The sequence below is a fragment of the Malaclemys terrapin genome, chromosome 6, assembly GCF_027887155.1.
Source record: "Malaclemys terrapin pileata isolate rMalTer1 chromosome 6, rMalTer1.hap1, whole genome shotgun sequence".
In the NCBI taxonomy this organism is placed as follows: domain Eukaryota; kingdom Metazoa; phylum Chordata; order Testudines; family Emydidae; genus Malaclemys; species Malaclemys terrapin.
Genome location: NC_071510.1, coordinates 112,957,914 through 112,978,889, shown reverse-complemented (window position 1 = coordinate 112,978,889; position 20,976 = coordinate 112,957,914). Strand labels below are relative to the sequence as shown.

Below are 20,976 nucleotides of genomic sequence, written 5' to 3'. Positions count from 1 at the left end.
GGATCTCGGGCGTATAGTGGATCATAAATTTAACATGAGTCAACAGTGTGATGCAGTTGTGAAAAAGGCTAATAACATTCTGAGATGTATTAACAGGAGTGTCGTATGTGGGAGGTAATTGTCTCATTCTACTTCGAACTGGTGAGGCCTCAGCTGAGTATTGTGTCCAGTTTTGGGTGCCACACTTTAGGAAAGATATGGACAAATTGGAGGGAATCCAGAGGAAAGCAATAAACATGATCAAAGCTTTAGAAAGCCTGACCAATGAAGAAAGATTTAAAAAATGGGCATGTTTAGTCTTGGGAAAAGAAGTCTGAGGGCAGAGGTGAAAGTAAGCCTGTATGGTCCAGTATGGCATACCAGTAAGAAAGTGGCTACTGGTACAGAGTTGACCATACAGGTAGGGTTGCTGATAGGGAGGGGCAGGGGAAAGGGGCAGCTATTGCAGCAGCGGCCGAGATCCTGGCCCTTTAAATCGCTGCCGGAGCCTGGATTGGCGCAGGCTGGGCAGCACTGAAGGGCTGGCTGGGGGAGTCTGGCCACAATCCCGCCCCTTCTGCCTGAGGCTCTGCCCCTTCTTGGGGCCCAGAGCACCCCCACAAACCTTGCCCAGGACCCGGCTGCCCTGCATACCAGTAAGTCCATTAAGTTACTTTCACCCCTGTCTGAAGGGGTGACCTGATAACAGTCCTCAAATATGTTAAGGCTTTTTATAAAGGGGATGAGGAGCAATTGTTTTCATTGTACACTGAAGTTAGAACAAGAAGTAATGGGCTTCATTTGCAGGATGAGAGAGTTCAATTAGATATTAGGAAAAAAATTCTAACGATACGGGTGGTTAAATTCTGGAATAGACTTCCAAGGGAGGCATAGATGCCGACTTCTGCTCCCGCCAGTGGATGCTCGATGCCCCCTCTGCCACCATCCCCCCCTAACTCCACCCCTTCCATGAGGCCCCGCCCCTGCCCATCCCTCCCACTCCTGCCCTGCCCCCATTTCAACTCCTTCCCCAAAGTCCCCATCCCAACTCCACCCCCACCCTGCCCCTATTCCAACTCCTTCCCCAAATCCCCGTCCTGGCCCCACCTCCTCCACTGAGTGCGCCATGTTCTCGCTCCTCCCCCTCCCTCCCAGAGCTTGCTATGCCGCAAAACAGCTGTTTGGCAGCAGCTGGGCGGGAAGCGCTGGGAGGTAGGTGGAGGAGTGGTGACGCGGCGTGTTCAGGGGGAGGGGGAAGAGGAGGAGGAGGAAGGGCGGGGCAGGGGGTGAGGGGACCTGGGTTGCCGGTGGGTGCAGAGCACCCACTAATTTTTCCCCATGGGTGCTGCAGCCCTGGAGCACCCACGGAGTCGGTGCCTATGAAAGGAGGTTGAGCAAAACCCATCAGTGGAGGTTTTTAAGAACAGGTTAGACAATGGTCTAGGTTTATTTGGTCCTGGCTCAGTGCAGGGAGCTGTACTTGGTAACTCCTCGAGATCTCTTCCAGCCCAACATTTCTATAATTCTATAGAAATTGTAAATCTGAGTGTTAGTATCCCAAACAAAATTTGTATTTTTAAAAATGTTGGGTTTTTCCTACTATGTATCTTTTGACTTGTGTGTGTAAATGGAGGTGTTTTGGTATGCAAAAGATGAGTGCAGGCTTTTGTGGATGCACTAATTTCCCCTGAGACAATTTAAAAGACATAACTTCCTCACTGAAAAGATGTGTTGCGAAGAATGATTCTGTTCCTAATTCTAGAACAGCCAGCATCACACACAACAGTTCATTCCTCTGATCAAGGGAGGGAGAACTGTAAGAATCATTACTGTATGTGCAAAGTGGGTGATCTGACCTGAACACAGCTGTTCAGGCACCTAATTTACTATTTGCAAGTGCAATTTGATTTACATATGAAACCACTGCAATTGTGCACGTAAATATGTACATTTTTGTTCATGTTTTTTTGGGATCTTGTTTGAAAATTCTTTCCATAAGTTCATACCTGGGACCATCATTAAAGTGGTAACTTTGCTCATCATTTATTTTCACATTAAGAGAAATGAAATACATTGGGCCAGATTCACTGAAACCATCAGCCCACTTTGATGATGCAAAGCAGCTGTCAGCTTGGTTTAACTATCTGTTTTTTATTATACAGCTGTTTTGCATCACCAGAGCAATGCAAAGAACTAACAAACCTGGTCCTTTACCTTCAGGAGCCTATTAACATCTATACTTACAAATTTATTGTTGATTTTTATTTATATTTTATTGACAAAAGTGTGCCAATTAGTAAGGGCAGGTATTCGAAACAAACAATGAATGTATTTACCTTCAATATCCTGATAACTTGAAAGATGTTTCAATACTGCAAGGGAACAAAAGGAAAGAGACACTGTACTGATGCAGAATTCAAATGGTGTTGGTCGTTGTTCTTATAATTTAAAAGCCAGTGTGCTGGGATTTACCTTCAGAGTTCAGGTTAAACTCAGCAGTCACCTTTCCGTAAACATTCTTCAAGCAGCAATAATACAATCCCTGGTCTTTTATGCTAGTTTGAACTATTGCCAAAGACACTGGCGAATCATCCCCTGCACTGGAATAGAAGTTATTAACATTTGCAGTTTAGTATTTTAAAACATTTTTTCTAACCAACTTACTCAGGACCACCCAATTTTTTTGACTAAATGATGCTGAAAAGAGCGTGATTCAGAAGAGATGTGAATAGATTTGATGTTTTTTCAAACCCCACTTGGAAGCATTCAGCCTGTTTTGTATTGCCCAGTAGATTTTTTTCATCATATCCTGAGAGAAAATAATACTTTTACCAAATCTACATAGAATCTGATTATATTACAATATTAGAAACTCTTAGAGGTTTTAATATTCATATTGATTTCACAGGTAAACTTGCTATGACAGGCAGGGCATGTGTATTGGGGAACATGACACTAGAAGTCATAAGATAGAATGTTTTCTGTAGTCTCTTAACATAGCATGTAAAGTATATTTTCCTGTAGACTGAGACAAATACTGTTGATTGGATATTCAGAGCAGCTCTGCATGGAAATAGAGCGCGTCCTTCCAAAGAAACATGTCTAGGTATTGGATATTGGTATGGACCACTTTTTGACATGAATGAGAGCAAAGGTGTTGTGCTTGCTAACATCAGGGCTGAATTTGACTGTGTGCGTGAGACTAAGGCTGGTGTATCGGCACCTTATATTTTATCTTTGAGCCTATGCTCAACTTTAAGCATGTGCTTAAGGCCAGCCCTGCTCAGCCATGCATGTAAGCTCCCATTAACTTGACTTCAATCAGAGTTAAGAATGTGTGTAAGTGCTGAATTGGGGCCCTAGATCAATAATAATCTTTAGTTTCCTCTTCCCAACCTGAATAAACAATATGGATTCCCCATCTCTTTTCCCTGGGTCTCCCAGATCTTTTTCCTTTTCCCTAGTCGCCTCTCATCTCTCTTCCTTTCCCTGGGATCCTTACCTTTTTCTTTCTCCTGATTTCTCCACCTCTCTTTATTTGCCCACCTAACCCCTCCCACTTCTTTTCCTCTGCTCTTTTCTAGGGTAGGAAATGTGTTTTCTGGCTATCTGGCCTTGTGCAGCTCATGCTTTAGCAATAAACCCCTGGATTGTTGCCTGCACTGCAACTACTCTGTATCCACGCACCCCTTCCTGGTAAAATGGAGCACCCTAGCTAGCCACCTGCAGCATCCAGTCTATACTTAAAGCTGCTCTTGTTTAGGACTAGTAATAAGTTGTCCAGCTGTTCTCTCCTTTCCCTCTTCATTCGTATTATATATTTGCCACTCTGCAGCATCATTTGGAGCAGCTAAGAATGGCACATCTGATGTGATCTGGTGAGTGTTGGGGACCTGCTCAGTTACTCTACTAGTACATGCCCTCAGCTATGCTAACCCCCATTTTTATGCCACTCTTGGATCACTGTTGCTTAGTGCTGTAATGCTATTTAGGGAAGGGCTGCTTTCCAAGAACAGTGACGTTCAAGATGGCAAAACCCACAGGCTCAAATAGCTATCTCTTAACCTTTATTATTTACTATTTGTATTACAGTAGTGCCCAGAGACGCCCTATCAGCATCGGGGCCCCATTGTATTAGGTGTTGTATCAGTGTACGGTCTATGACAGGCTGTCAATTGAAAAGCATACTGTCTATATGGCGACAAGACTAGGGGTACAAGGTCTAGGTTTATTTGGTCCTGCCTCATTGAGGGGGGCTGGGCTAGGTGATCTCTCAAGGTCTTTTGTAGTCCTACATTTCTGTGATTTTATGCATACATCTACACTGCAATTAAAAAAACCCAGTGGCACCAAGTCTCAGAGGCTGGGTCAGTTGACTCGTGCGTGTGGGGCTTGGGCTGCAGGGCTATCCAATTTTAGCTGGAGCCTGGGCCCTGAGACCTGGTGAGTGTCTACACTGCAATTTTATAGCTCCACAGCCGTTGCCATGCAAGCCTCAGTCAGCTATCCTGGGCCAGCTGCAGCTTCACTGCGGGTCTTTTACTGCAGTGTAAATGTACCCCACAGACTGGAGGAGTGGATTGAAAGGGCACAATGAAAGGGCTGAAGAGACGGGAAGAGGGAGTAAAAATTCCAAAAGTGCCCATGTGACTTAGGCTCCGAAGTTCCGTTTTCAAAACTCACGTTAGTACTAGGGAGCCCTAAGTATCACTGAAAGTCATTGGGGACTAAGGTCCATATTTGTAAAGGTATTTAGGTGCCTACATGTGCTTAGTGGGATTTTCAAAAGAGGGTAGGTGCCTAACTCTCCTGAATAGATAAAACTTTCATTTTCCACTTTTCTCGGTGCACTGCTGCCCAGTCACCCTGATATAATTTAATTGGCTGGGTTAAGGAGTCAGATAATTTTCGCTCATACCCAACCCTTGTCAGTTTAAAGGGCCATTTAAAACAGAACTTAAAGTTCAAAGGATGTGACCTCTCCTGTTCCTCGAAGAAGCTGCTTTTATTAGGCCTTAGAGATTCATATCTCCCAGTTTCTCATATCTTAGCCAGACTTGTTTATATCTTTCGGCCCAGCTGCTGGAATTTCACCTTAGCATGATCTTGTTCAGTAGTTCACAGTCTGATGGGAAGAGATATGAAACAGCTAAAGCAAGCAGACAGGAACTACCTTGAAGGAGGGAAACAATGTCTGATATTATTAATACACTCTGCAAACTCTGACTACTTTGTTTTAGTCAGTTTGTTTTATTGTCCCAGTCATTGCACTACAGTGCTCTCGCCAAGAGTTTATCATTAGACCCTTTAATTTTTTCCCACAAAAGATAATCTCAAAATATTTTGGGAAGTGCCAGTTAGGATCCCTCCTTACCTTCGATTCACTCGAGCTAGTAACTTTGAATCTTTAATCCAGGTAACGATGGAGTCTTCATGAATTTCCCCGAACTGACAGCATAATTTAATATTTCCAGAACAATCAGGGAACAGCTCAGCATGGATTTTCTTCAGTAACTTGGGGGCTTGAAATGAAATGTCCACAGTTAAGAATCAGAAAATACTACTACTACTTTGCCATTTTAAAGGGACCTCAAAATGTCAGCTACATAAATTTAAATGGGTAAAAGACTGTAAAATATTTAGGAATAAATATTAAGGCAAATTACCCTCCAATGTGGAATAAAATAATAAAAGACTTGGAGGAATGGAACAAATATGAAATTTCTTGGCTAGGTAGGGTAGCCTTGGTAAAGATGAATGTCCTCCCAAGGTTATTATTTTTGTTTCAATGCATTCCTGTTGGTATCTCTGAAATGACATTAAAAACGTGTCAGGATGCACTATTAATATTCATATGGAAACAAATGATAAAGGGTGAGTTCTAACGTTCTGTATAAGCCTACAAAGAGGCATGGACTAGCTTTCCCTAATTTGGCTTATTATTATGCATCACAATAAGAAATGTGATCCGTTGGGTTAATAATTGAACATGCAAACATTGGCTAAAATGAGAACAAGACTGGAGATATTTATAATGATTGGGTTAAAATGAAATGTAGGTCACCAAAAATAAAATATCACTCATTCATCCAGACTACCTTAGTGGCTTTGGACATATTTTCTAAATTTCTACTGCCAAGGCCCTCCCCTTAGCTATTTTCATTAATAATGAGGAAAATATCCCTAGGAAATATCAAAGTGACTGTTCGTTGTTGGTAAGAGCTGTGATTACTCAATTCAGGCAGCTGTTCTTGGGTCCTGATTTGAAATCATACCAAGAGAGATGTAATAATGTAAATAATATAAAGATCACGTATTTTCAATATTGAAAAGTCAAAGATTTTGCTGTGAAATCTGGATATTAGGTGGCCCTATTTAGGCCTTTAATCACATTTGAGGAGCTGACGCAGGAGCAAGCAGGAACAAAAGATTTAATTTCTAAAATACATACAATTTTGACTGAAAAGGACATTGATAAGAAAACAACCCAGATGAAAAGATGGGAGATGGATTTGGACAAAGAAATTGTTCTGGATGAGTTTGTCTCTATGTGGGAAAGGGGATATACATCTATAATTTGTGTGGCCCCTAAAGAATTATTTTTATAAATTATTGTCTAGATAGCATTTGACTACTCACAAGCTTAAAGTTAGGCACATGCTTGAAGTACCTTACTGAAGCATGCATAAAGTCATGCAAGAAGTGTGTGTGAGAGCTAGAGCTAGAACTCCCAACCTTAACCAGAGGCCATTCCTCTGTGGACTGAAAAGAAGAGAATATAACTTAGAGAATTTTTTCACTTCAAGGTCTCAGAAACAAAGGCAAGGTTTTCATCTCGAGGCCAAAAGACCAAAAACATCAAGACGCTTGATCACGGCCTTGGATAGACCAAGATACTACTACACTTGATCAGAGCTTGGAGAGCCGGGAAGTACTACACCAGAACGGATTCACCCCGTCATCAATACTATACTAAATGTTGACATGTTAGTTGCATGCAGTAACCATAGATTACAAATATACAGTTTAAATCAAAGTGGATCAGATACAGGTGTATAAAACTTGCCCGGTCTGCTGTATGCCTGGACATTTGCAGAACAATCTTTGAATGATATTTCCTTTAAATATTATTCGGAAATACACAGAACCTAAACAGATATTTTTAGTACCTACATTCTACATGGACTACATTATTTGAGGATTGGACACATTCTTCCCTCTTTCTTATCCCATCTCCTAGAACTGGAAGGGACCTTGAAAGGTCATCGAGTCCAGCCCCCTGCCTTCACTAGCAGGACCAAGTACTGATTTTGCCCCAGATCCCTAAGTGGCCCCCTCAAGGGCTGAACTGACAACCCTGGGTTTAGCAGGCCAATGCTCAAACCACTGAGCTATCCCTCCCCCCTCAGTCCTCTTGTAACTTCTGGTTTGTCTACATTGTCAATTACAGACACTGACAGGACTGCAGCTATACAACAGACCTCCCTGCATAAAGTTCCCAACCAGAACTAGTCATTTATTGTGCCTGCTACAGCACATCTCCCTTAATCCCCTTTTAAGGTCATTGCTAGCACAAAAATTGTCGTGCAAGAAGACATCTTTTCTCTCACCTATAAACACAGGAATTCATTCAATTAAACAAGTGATTGGTGAAAGCAGAGATCCAGCTCTACTGCTACATCACTGCAGCTGTGCCACTGTAGCACTGCTGTGTAGTTGCTGCCTATATCAACGGAAGAGGTTTTTCCATCAATGCAAGTAACCCACCTCTCCGAGAGGCAGTAGCTACGTTGACAGAAGAATTCCTCCATCAAACTAGCTGCATCTACAGTGAGGGGTAGGTCAACCTAGCTACGTTGCACAGGCACATCCCTGAGTGATGTAGCCAGAGCCGGATTAACCTTTTGTGGGCCTGGCGCCCTCGGGGGCAATGGAGCATGGTGCAGGGGGGTCAGTCCCTGGAGTGAGCGGCTGGCCAGGGGCATGGCATGGCAGGGGCAGCCCTGCTCCGCCCAGCCCAGTGCGAAGGCACTATTTACAAACTGGTAGTTGCCAGACGCACAGTGGCCTGCCCAGCCCTGTGCTGCCAGCATGCCCCTTCCCCCCCGGGGGTGGGCCCATGCCATGCCACAGAGCCCCTCCACTCAGCACTGGAACAGCCCTCCGTTTCCCTGTGGCCAGAGCCCCCCTGGACCCACTATGCCCAGCACCCCCCAGACCCTGCCACAAATGCACAGCGCTTCTGCCCAGCACTCCCATTCCCTACTGCCCCAGCACACACAGATCTTCCCCACCCCCTCACAGCCCAGCACCCCGCCCCTGGCCCTCCAGACACTCCCCCCCTCCCCCCCCATGCCCTGCCTCCTGGCCGCACTCAGCGGCCCTGCTGGGAAGCGACTGTCTGCTGGGCTGAACCGCCAGTGCAGGTCCCGGGGGTGGGGTGGTGGTGGGGGGGAATCGCTCTGGCCCCTCGGGAGTGGTGTGATCAGCCAGGCCAGGGCCTGCCCCAGCCAGCCTCCCTCAGGATCCACTTGCCTGGAGGGACCAGCCAAGCCCCCGACACTGTCCCCCCGTAACTGGCTGAGACGGGCAGGCTTCTGCACCAGTCCCAGGTGGCTCAGCTCCTGGAAACAGGCGGGGCCCCACAGGTGCTGGGAAGCAGAGACTGCCCAGAGCTGGAGGTGCACTGGGGTCTCTCCAGGGTCAGAAAGAAGCCGGCGGGTGGGGCCAGGGGATGAAGAGGAGCCCTCGGCAGGCAGGCTGAGAGGAGCAAGTGGTGGGCGGGGTGGGGGGAGCCAGTGGGCTGGTGGGGTCTCAGGGCACAGTACAAGCAAAGCAGGCTGCGGCCCCTTCGGAGCATGTGCATGGCGCCACTGGTGCCATTGTAAACCTGGCACTGGATGGAGCTAGGTCGACCTATGTCTTAGTTGTAGAGCCTTCAAACAGATTACTAGCTTGCTTAGAGAAAAGAACAGGCATACTTGTGGCACCTTAGAGACTAACAAATTTATTTGAGCATATTGCTTAGAGTCTTTGAACAGCTTGTTAGCCTCCTTCCAGTCACTCTCCACCCCTGCTCTCATGCCTCACCTCTTCATGATTTAAACGTAGTTTGTGTTACAACATGAATGTGAAATGTAATTTTAAAAAAATGAAAAGAAAAGCTCGGACCCAGCAAAATCTTATATAAACCATAAATGCTTAATTGTGTTACTTTTACACTACTGCCATTTTGTGTTTTGTCCTTCCAAATTGTAAGTTCTTTGGGACAGAAACTGTGGCCTGGTTCTCATTTTATTTACGCTGGTTTAATGCCAGTTTAACTTCATTGACTCAGCAGAGTCACTCAGGATTTATACTGGTGTAAGCAAGCACAGAACTGGGCCTTTTGTCATCTTACATTTTTGCAAAGTGTTATGCATATCCAGAGCATTATATAAATAATAGGAATAGTTACCAGCAGTACAAACACTTTAGGTCCCCAACACAGTGTAATTATACTGGGGAGCCTCAGGGCAGTGGCATAATTGTGAAACCAAACCATTTCAGAACATGACACTAATGTGTTTGCTATTGTATTGCATGGCTTCTGTTGGAATAATCATAGAATCATAGAATATCAGGGTTGGAAGGGACCTCAAGAGGTCATCTAGTCCAACCCCCTGCTCAAAGCAGGACCAATTCCCAACTAAATCATCCCAGCCAGGGCTTTGTCAAGCCGGGCCTTAAAAACCTCCAAGGAAGGAGACTCCACCACCTCCCTAGGTAACGCATTCCAGTGCTTCACCACCCTCCTAGTGAAATAGTGTTTCCTAATATCCAACCTGGACCTCCCCCACTGCAACTTGAGACCATTGCTCCTTGTTCTGTCATCTGCCACCACTGAGAACAGCCAAGCTCCACCCTCTTTGGAACCCCCCTTCAGGTAGTTGAAGGCTTCTATCAAATCCCCCCTCATTCTTCTCTTCTGGAGACTAAACAATCCCAGTTCCCTCAGCCTCTCCTCATAAGTCATGTGCTCCAGACCCCTAATAATTTTTGTTGCCCTCTGCTGGACTCTTTCCAATTTTTCCACATCCTTCTTGTAGTATGGGGCCCAAAACTGGACACAGTATTCCAGATGAGGCCTCACCAATGTTGAATAGAGGGGAACAATCACGTTCCTCGATCTGCTGGCAATGCCCCTACTTATACAGCCCAAAATGCCATTAGCCTTCTTGGCAACAAGAGCACACTGTTGACTCATATCCAGCTTCTTGTCCACTGTGACCCCTAGGTCCTTTTCTGCAGAACTGCTACCTAGCCACTCGGTCCCTAGTCTGTAGCAGTGCATGGGATTCTTCCGTCCTAAGTGCAGGACTCTGCACTTGTCCTTGTTGAACCTCATCAGGGTTTTTTTGGCCCAATCTTCTAATTTGACTAGGTCCCTCTGTATCCGATCCCTACCCTCTAGTGTATCTACTACGCCTCCTAGTTTAGTGTCATCTGCAAACTTGCTGAGAGTGCAGTCCACACCATCCTCCAGATCATTAATAAAGATATTAAACAAAACCGGCCCCAGGACCGACCCTTGGGGCACTCCGCTTGAAACCGGCTGCCAACTAGACATGGAGCCGTTGATCACTACCCGTTGAGCCCGACGATCTAGCCAGCTTTCTATCCACCTTACAGTCCATTCATCCAGCCCATACTTCTTTAACTTGGCGGCAAGAATACTGTGGGAGACCCTATCAAAAGCTTTGCTAAAGTCAAGGAATAACACATCCACTGCTTTCCCCTCATCCACAGAGCCAGTTATCTCATCATAGAAGGCAATTAGGTTAGTCAGGCACGACTTCCCCTTGGTGAATCCATGCTGACTGTTCCTGATCACTTTCCCCTCCTCTAAGTGTTTCATAATTGATTCCTTGAGGACCTGCTCCATGATTTTTCCAGGGACTGAGGTGAGGCTGACTGGCCTGTAGTTCCCCGGATCCTCCTCTTTCCCTTTTTTAATGATGGGCACTACATTAGCCTTTTTCCAGTCATCTGGGACCTCCCCCGATCGCCATGAGTTTTCAAAGATAATGGCTAATGGCTCTGCAATCTCATCCGCCAACTCCTTTAGCACCCTCGGATTCAAGGCTCAGGAATCATAACGTACTTTATGTTCCTGAGCCTTGACTCGAAACGGAGGAAACTACATTATAAAAGGCATAAAAATTAATAAAATATGATACATTTATCAACTAAGGGGAGCCAAGGACTGAACAGATTTGCAGCATGGTAGAGCAGTGGTTATTACTTCAGAGAATGGACATTTTCAGACATTAATGCATGACATCTCTAGCTGATTTCGTTTAGCTGAAGGAGGCTTGTGGTGTGTTGGAAATTTCTTTGAAATTTATACTGTAGTCTGAGGGATGTGAAAGAAAAAAAAATCAACAATAGACAGACAGCTCCCTCCTACCTTTGCTGGTTTTTTTAGCAGGTAGTTTTCTTTGCTCTTCCTTCTCTTTCCTCTGAATTATGCCTGCATTAGCTTTCAGGGCCTTTTTAAAGCAACTGGAGTTCTTGCTGAGGTTTTCCTTTGCTTCTAGTCGGGGTTTCTTAGACAGCACCTTTGACAACATTTTCTTCTTACCCCCATCAGCCGAATGTCCGCTGTTTGCTGTTTCTTGCTGACACTTAACGTCCTCAGGCCCAACAAGTAAGTGCTTGCAGGGTTTTGACCCCTCTTGAGTTTTTGTCTTCTCTTCTCTTAGTGTGACTGGATCAGCTGTGGTCAATGCTAAAGAGCATGGCTGAGATTTGCTCTGTGGCACCTCCTCCTGAAAACGACTGTACTCTGAGGCATATGTTGGGAGCCTAACTAAAACCCCTGTTACACGGTCTGATGAAATCATGTTTTGACTCCCGCCAGCCATGAATTGCCTGGTTTTATGATATTCAGTAGAGTTAGTTGTATTTCCACTCCTGTATGTATTAAAGGGTGTTCCAATTTGCTGAGCGGAAGGGGTCCGGGATGGATCGGACTGTCCAGTACAATAACTTGTAATATGTTCCTCTTCCTCTGGAGTAATCAAAGCACGCATATAAGGCTCTACTTCACCTTCACCTAGACCATATTCAGTGGCTTCTTGAATTTGTTCTGTTTTCTTTTCACACAAGATTGTTTCATCCTTGTTTTCTTCAGCTGTTTTATGGCATTGACACTGCAATAGTTCAGGTGTAGTTTCCAACTTGTTCAAATTTTCATTCCCCTTAAGTACTATTTGTGTGGATTCAGACTGCACTAGGCTTTCTACACTGGAGTATCCTTTTACCAGTGTGTTGACAGTGGAGCCTTCTGTTTGGCTCATAGGTTCTACAGAGACAGATAAAGTTTCTTGTAAGTTCTTATGTTGGGTGGAAAGGATGGAACTATCCACCTTGTCACCAACATCTTTACAGTCTTGACTTGCAATACTATTATTTTCATTCCCAACATGTGTTATAGGCTGAAAGAAGCTAACTGGTGCCACCCGCCCAGAGTCATAAGTGGAATCTGTTGAAGAGTCCATTCTTAACTTTCTCCCAATCTTGCAACAATGGTCAAAGATAATTGCATTTCCTTCTGATGCTCCCTGCTGAGAATCTAAAGGCTGAATTTCTGAAATGCTGTCCAATCCTGGGAAACCTAAAGTTGCAATATTTTTTACCTCATCTATTCCAAGATCTCTCTTTTCTCTACCCATTTTGTTTTCTTCATCTTTTGGTTTTTCTAATAAAATTTCAGTTAAAAACTGCTCCTCAGACAATGCCTTGAAGACCACCTGCTGCACACCTATCTCTGTCTTACTGTTGTCTTGCTCTGGATTTTTCAGTCTGTCCTGATACGTTACAGTTTCCGGACTCCTAATTAAGTTATGTAGCTGTATAATGTAACTACAGTCCTGTGAATCAGAAACACTTTGGAAATCTTCACTGTCATTATCTCTTGAAAGATGGTAAGTGCCACAGTTACTGTCATTTTGTGCATTCAGGTCTGATTCATTTCCTTTTTCCTGAAAATTCTCTTCAGAACTTTTATTCACTTCTTTAACAGAAGAGTTCTTTTCACCTGTAAATTGATTGATATTTTCACAGGAGGAATTACTGGATAAATCCTCTTTTTGTACAAGATCAGGGAGATAAACACAATCTTTTATTTCTGGGTAGCTCTGTATAACAGGAGAGTCTTTAGTAGATAGTTCATCTATACATTTAATTATCTGATCATTTGTTAAATGTATATTCTGATCTGTATAAGGTAATTGACCAATGTAACTATCTGGTATGTAAATTAGATGTTCTTGGTCTTGTTCTAAATGACTACTTTGAGCCTTTATTAATCTGGGAGGAGATTCTGCATCATGAGGTTGGAAAGAATTATTAGAGGCAAGCTTTCCTTCCCGGGCAGCAGTCATTTGAATAGATCCATTATCATCAGTTAATGCTTTGTTTGGCTTCTGCTCCAGCCACTCCTTGGCATTTAAGATATCATTTGTTAAAGCATGAGTGGCTGGTTCTTCTATTTTATTTCCAGTACTAGAACACAGGCCCATACCATCGGTTTCTGCAGTTTGTCTGAGAGAAGTGTTTCTTATGGATGTACTGCAACCCTCCATTGCTGTTCTTAGTTCAGTTGCCAGTGCTGTGACAGGTTCATTATCTTCTGTTATATTTACTGCAACAGGATGTTCAGTACTGGCCTCTCCGATAAAGTTCACTGCTGTGGCTTTGACAACTGCAGGACTGATTTCTAAGCTCTCAAGCTTCCTATTTTCACATCTGAGGTGACAGTCTGAATCTTCTTCATAAAGAGGTTTCAATAGCTTGTCATGTGCTGAAGATGAATCAGAATCTCTACACTGAGGTTCCACAGATCCCAGGATTGCACAGCAATTTGCTTTGGGCAGATATTCATTACATGGTTCATCATAGAAGGTATCTGTATCACTGTTCTCAAGAGCACCACATGTTTTTCCTCTGTCCCCTTGACCATCACTTAGCTCTGTAGGAGTCAGAACAGCACATAAAAGGTCTTGCTTATTAGTAATAGTATCAGTAATCCTGTAGAAAACAAGCTAATACATCATAGAATCATAGAGTTTAAGACCAGACTAGACTAGATCATCTAGTCTGACCTTCGTTCTGTATATCACAGGCCACTACCACTACCCAGCACCCACACACTAAACCCAACAACCAAAATAAGACCAAAGAATTACAGCCCACAGGAGATTAGACTTATGTGCCACAGGCAGAGAATAGGAAGGACTGAGGTGCACCAATGCTTGAGGCTCCCACAATGGCAGGAAAATGATTACATGTAGGGTGACCAGACAGCAAGTGTGAAAAATCAGGACAGAGGGTGGGGGGTAATAGGAGCCTATATAAGAAAAAGCCCCAAATATCGGGACTGTCCTTATAAAATAGGGACATCTGGTCACCCTAATTACATGAAATATACCCAGATAATCCTGACAAGTGACCTGCACTCACACGCAGCAGAGAAAGGTGACCCCTCTTACTGCCAGTCTGACCTGGGGAAATATTCCTTCCTGACCCACATATGATGATCAATTAGACCTTGAACATGTGAGCAAGAGCCAGTCAGCCAAGCACCTGAGAGAGAAAGAGAGAGAGTGTGCTCGGTGCTACCCTGCCCTGCCTCTCCCTGTCCAATGTCCCATCTCCAGCCGTGGCCATCCCTGATGCTTCAGAAGGAGATTAAAAAAATGTTGTTGTTACTTGTAATATTAACTCTTTGTTCCCCGCATGGTTGTTGCTGATCGCTATCTCTCTGATCATGGGGAACATCGTGAGGAATACAGCTTTGTAAAGTCACATATCCTGTTTGTAATCCATTTTCACTGCTGATCATATTCAACGCTGGAAGGCTGGTTGTTGCAATGTCCCTTACTGGAGAAGTCGTGAAAATGAAACTCTCGTCTATTTTAGGGTCCATACACTGTTTCTTATATCTTTGCATAAAGCTTTCTGTGTTTGTTTCTTGTTCCTGTACCTAGGAAAAACAGGGAAAAGAGAAATACAAAATATTAAGATAACTGCTAGAGAGACCTGAACCAGAATCCTGGATCCAAATGCCCCTGATCTTTGGCGAAATTTTGATCAACATGTCAACTTCCTGACTTGTACCTTTTTCTATCCTGGGCAGAATAAAAACACTCCATCTAAACAATCCTGAATTCAGGTGAAGTTCAGATCAGATCCAAACTTTGTAGAATATCAGAATTGTGATACTGGATCAGATCAATGATCAATCTAGTCCTTCACCTTAAAAACAAACAAGCAAAGCCCAACCCCTTTACCTGTCATACTAACAAACAAATCAATCACACACAATATAACTTTATCCCAAGCAGAGCTTTTATAGCCCCAAAAGGGGAAGAGCCAGAGACTTCATGAAATCCACTAGTGTCTTCGTTGTTGCCAATCTACTTTACATTTAAAGTGTTCAGATACTATGGTGATATGTGGCAATATAAAACAGATACATGAATAGAATACATATGCTTCAGAAGAAGGTACAAGAAACTCTGTAATAATTATGGAGTAACCTGTGGCTCTGACACATCTCAAGCAATTTCTAAACTTAACAAGTAGTAGAGTATCATTACTATGTAAACTAATAAATAATACAACATTTTCTCAAGCCCCCATCAAGCACTGAGCCAGTCTAGGCTGGCTTCTGTGGGGCCCTGCTTCTTTTTCTTGTCTATTGTGAGTCTTGCATCTTATTCTCATGTAAATAACATGTTTCCTCAGCATTGACAAGTCAATCGTGAAACGTTTCAGAGGAAGAACTAACATCCCACATTAATGTCCCGCTGGGTGCACTTAGAACAACACTCCAAGCAGTAAATACACAAATCTGGCCCAATAGTCAGCCAACTTGGAAACTAGAGATGATGTCCTGAGCTTTTAGTCCTTCTAGTCCAAGGCTGGGCACTGTGGAGGCAGCATGCTCAGCCTTGCAGGAGAGGGAGTGTCTTCTGTCACTCACAAGCTCACTTCCTATTCTTTAAAGTGGCACTGAATAGCTCTGTAGAGTTGGGCAGGTCCAGCCTTTTGCCAAATGAGGTCATTGAAACCTTGAGGACGTCATTGGTGGACGTACAGGCAGAAAATCACATTCCTCCCACCCAACCAAAATATCCCAAATCATTTCCTTCTATATACCTAAGAATAAAAAAATAAATATGACTTTGAATTAAACTAAGCTAAATTCAGTTTAATGTACGCAGTAGGCACAGACCTGATTAAGAAGTCAGACAATGTTTTGGCCCACAGGGAACTTACAAAATTACAGACATCTGTCCTGAAATTAGAATTAAACTAGTGAGCCGTCCCTCTCAGAACTAGATTTTCACTCCTAAATCATTGTTTAAGAGGCCCTGCCATGCAATTGTTCACTAGTATTTTTCCTGATTCTATTCATCATTAAATCAGTTCCACACAGACTGCGAGCATGTCTGTCTCACAGTACATGGAGAGCTATATAATTTTTCACCAGATGGAAATAAATTGGTTTTTTTAATGATTTTTGTTTTAAGGTTTGATTTGCCAGAACAATACTGTATATCCTAATTTGAAGAAATTGGAAAAAACTGCAATTTAGAGTTTCCTTTTGAAAAATATTTACTTTCAAATAGTTTATGAGCAGGATCCATGTCTCCCTCTAGTGGCAGGCCTCAACAATTACCACTACGCCCAGCTATGTGTTATTCGTCTATTATTATGGTTGTTGTTGTTAATTAGCTCAAGTGGAAGGATGATGTGGTTTTGAGGGTGATGATCACACGTTTGATCCTGCTAGTGACTACTGTGTGTGTGTTTGTCTGCACTCATGGTTTGTTACACTAGCTAGCTGTTTTTAAACCATAAATTAGCAATCATGTTTTTCCTGTGCCAAAGTAGACTATAATCTCGTTAAAATTAAGGAACATTTTTGAAGTTTGTAAACTAGAGCCAACCTGACTATTCTGTTCCTCTGTTTAAGTAGTGCAAATTACCTGGCATGTTATCGCTTACTAGATTTCCCAGGAACATGAGCTATGGTTTATACTCGTCCATCCCTAGTACTGCCTTAAACAAGAGTGAGAACATCATTCTCTTTATCCCGCCATGCTCCTGCAAACCTCTGCCCCCTTGAGATTTTATTGATTTGAGGTATTTTTCTGGTTATCATAGTAGATGGGCTAGACATTAAATTCACCCAAGCTTCTGAGGGTTTGAATCTCGGATTTTCAACTTTTCTCGACCCATGAACTCAAAATAAGCCACTGTTTCCTCTCATGAGCTTAATCCATCCGATAGTTCTTTGCAACAGGTTATTGCTAAATTTGTGATGCGTGTGCAGGTGCTGGGTGGATAGAGCTGGGAGCTGTGGAACCATAGTGTGTTGGGGTCTCTGGGTTAGGGCTGATAAGAGAGTGGGTGCTGATAAGTAAGTGGGTGGTGGAGGGTAAGGCTTTCTGAAAGTAGATGAGTGTTGTGTCTGTTTAGCGGGGAGCAGGTAGGTTGGTCCAGACTGGTCCTGGATGAGTTGCTGGGTGTTCTGGCAGAGGTGGGGCTGCTGAGACATTGGGCTAGGAGTTTCTGGGTGTTGGAGATGGGGGGATAAGGGAGACAGATTACTCCCTTCTTCTCTTACCATGCTGCTGCCGCTGCAGCAGCTTCTTCCCTCCCATTTCTCCACTCAGCTTCAGAGAAGCTCTGCTTAAGTAGAATGGGGAGCTGACTGGGTGCTGTGAGAAATAGGGGAGGGAAGGATTTTCTCCTTCACCTAATTCCCAGAAGTCTGAATAATTTTAATGAGGGAGGGAGAAAAAGGAGGAAGGGAAGGTTTTTGTCCAAGACTTCATGGCCTTGACCCTCATCCCCCTCCAGCAGCACCCAGCAAACTTCAAACATCTCATCTTCAAAGCTCCTCGCCCAGTGACCCTGCACTCTACAGAGCCTGGAACCCTCAGCATGACCAGCCACAGCTCCCACATCCATAGCCAGCACTGCTCAGTCTCTCTCTTGTGGTAGTCTCTTATGCCCTCTATAGAGAGCGGTGCCAGTCTCACACTTTGTCTCTGGGTTCAGATTCCAAACTTTCCCAACCATTCAGGAGATTTTAATCTAGAGTTTGGGCGTTGGCCCACCTCTTAGTATGAGTTTCATTTTCCAACCCCCTATTAATTCTCAGCCAGTCCTGAGCACTCTGTCCATCTAGAGTTTTATCTCTACCACCTCCATTTTTCTCATCGCCTCCTGCAAGCTTAAAGTTTGCTCAATTTCCCATCGCTTACAGCCACTGCAGCCTAAGTCAGCTAACCTTTCACCAATATCAGCTGAATTCTTGCTAAGTAAGTCTGACATCATATGATCAGTCAGTCCATACCACCTACACATGTGAAACAGAAAATAGACAGCTGTTTCTTGGCCACTAGAAGCTATAAGCAAACTACAGGTTATTTAGAGAACCCTCCTTTCTGCCTATCTAGTCCATGTGTTTGTGTAGGTGTCTGTCGGTCTTGAGCATTTATAGGTGTCCATCGTTGTAGTGTCTAGGCACCAAGACATCTCTTGATTGCCAGTAAGTAATGTAATAATAATAATAATTAATAATAAAAAGAGCCTGTAACTAAGGGCCTCAGGTAAAAGACCTGAAAGTGGAATATTGTTTTCAGTCTTGTAGTGGCCACATTGAGAATTTATTGATTGATTATGAATGTGATGGTCCCAGTTGTGTATGACTAAGAACCCTGTGTTTTTTATACTGTAGAGTACTTAAATCCAGGCCCTTGTAACAAATTTAGAGCACTTCAGTGTTGTCATTTTTCATATTTTCTATAACAAGTCATTTCAGATAGCACAGTTCTGGAACTGTGAACCTTGATTTGATTTTTTTCCTCTTCTGGCAAGAGAAAATTTCTATGCTTTAGTGCCTTCAGTACATTTTAACAATTGCTTCAATTACTGCACTGTCTGCTTGAATCTAGGAAGATGAAAAAAAGCACTAAAAACCTGCACAATGGTTAATTATGCAAACTCTGCAGCACAAGTTATTTTAATTGGTGTGGGGTATGTCATACTGCCTGTTATGAGATGGTAGATAGAAGGTAAAAGACAATTCTATGTTCTGACTCCCATTGGAAATACGGTCCTTGTGGTCAGGGCCGGCTCCAGGCACCAGCCCAGCAAGCAGGTGCTTGGGGCGGCCAAGGGGAAGGGGTGGCACGTCGGGCTCTTCGGCGGTAATTTGGCAGCGGGTCCCTCAGTCCCTCTCGGAGGGAAAGACCTGCCGCCGAATTGCTGCCGAAGAAGAATACTGTGTGGTGGAGCTGCTGCCGATCGCGATCACGGCTTTTTTTTTTTCCCGACGCTTGGGGTTGCAAAAACCCTGGAGCTGGCCCTGCTTGTGGTTTAATTATAAAAGCATGGTTATTGGCAGCAAAGAAGTGATAAAAATCCTGGCAAATAGGCAAGTCAATGAGATCATAATTACACAAAGGGAGATGGATTCAACCACTCACAAAGCAGCCTAGGTGTCTCCCCTAGACCTAGCTCAGATTAAGTAATTTCAAGATCAGAGGCATGTAAACAGGCATCTAGCTTTGCCATAATATTGACAAAACCCTATCTGGACCAAAGACCAGAGAGAAACAGTTACACTTAAATGAAAGTAAGAGAAAGTGTGTACATGTTCTGTCTGTTCTGCTTACTTTTAAATTAGAGAAGGTAGGGGCAGGGCTGGTTGTAGGCGTGGGTTAGCAGAGTAGTTATTTGCAGGGGGTGCTGTACTGCTGGTTGTTGTTTGTTTTTCTCTGTTGTGATTGGCCAGCCATTTTTGCTCTGCTGCGATTGGCTAGCTGCAAGTTTTTTTTCTTGCTGGGCCATTGTTGGGGGCATTGAAAACATTTTCTGCCTTGACCAGCAAAATGGCTAGGGCTGCTCCTGGAGAGAAGAGTAAGATGAAGAGCAACAAAGGGTAGGTCTACACTACCCGCCTGAATCGGCGGGTAGAAATCGATCTCTCGGGGATCGAATTATCGCGTCACGTCGGGACACGACAATCGATCCCCGAATCGATGCTCTTACTCCACCAGTGGAGGTGGGAGTAAGCGCCGTCGACGGGGAGCCACGGAGGTCAATTTTGCTGCCATCCTCACAGCGGGGTAAGTCGGCTCCGATAGGTCAAATTCAGCTACGCTATTCGTGTAGCTGAATTTGCGTATCTTAGATTGACACCCCCTGTAGTGAAGACCTGTCGAAAGAAAAAAATCCTCTATTCCTTGAGGGCTCCCTAAGACAAGGAGCATTTCAAGCTCGTCAGTTCCTGTGGGATTTAGAGAGCATGAAAGCTACCAAACCAACAGTCCTTCATGACATAAACAGCATGGGCAGATTTCCCCAGGCTGTCCTACCAATGTGTCTCAGCTGCAGGGGAGGCCCTAGATTAGCCGCCAGCAGCTGGCGCTCTAGGCGAACCATGCAATCGGCACCCCCAAACCCCAATGGCAGATCTAGGCTGAGGTTTTTGGTAAACTGGGAAACATTTTGCCCCTTTTTTCCTTTTAATGTTTTTTAAGCATTTTTTTCCCCTTCAAACAGAGGCTTAATTATTTGGTTTGTCCATCTGTCCGTCTGTCCAACCAATGTTTCTGAGATCAGATAAAACAGAGACATGAAATTTTCAGAATAGATTTGTACATGATAGCTAGATGGTATTTCAGTCTGGATTTCAAATAAAAATGCATTTAAAATGTTAATTACAATTTTTATTATTACAAATCCAAAATCATCCATTACACTATCCTGCTTTAACTGCCATTACCACCACATCCAATATAGAAAGAAATAAGAAAACTTTTCAATGAACTTTAACCAGTATTTACAAAACACTCCGAATAAAAACATGACTTTTCTTGCTTTAAGTTTTGAAAATTCAGTCACTAGTTCTTTTAGATCCAGTTTTCCAGC

The 20,976-nt window shown here is 43.7% G+C and overlaps 1 protein-coding gene across 5 annotated transcripts in view; it reads right to left on the bottom strand.

Annotated features, from left to right (window-relative positions):
* The window catches only part of ALPK2 (alpha kinase 2), a 71,006-nt gene that overhangs the window by 25,321 nt on the left and 24,709 nt on the right, over positions 1 to 20,976 (bottom strand). For all 5 annotated transcript variants that reach the window (XR_008445526.1, XM_054033027.1, XM_054033030.1 and 2 more), the window contains exons 3-7: positions 14,734 to 15,007; positions 11,429 to 13,993; positions 5,354 to 5,501; positions 2,452 to 2,579; positions 2,316 to 2,351 (exon numbers count right to left, since the gene is read on the bottom strand). Coding sequence is in view for 4 of the 5 variants with exons in the window: in XM_054033027.1 (XP_053889002.1) it covers positions 2,316 to 2,351; positions 2,452 to 2,579; positions 5,354 to 5,501; positions 11,429 to 13,993; positions 14,734 to 15,007 (3,151 nt within the window). In the remaining variant the exon portion in view is untranslated. The remainder of the gene's footprint in view (positions 1 to 2,315; positions 2,352 to 2,451; positions 2,580 to 5,353; positions 5,502 to 11,428; positions 13,994 to 14,733; positions 15,008 to 20,976) is intronic.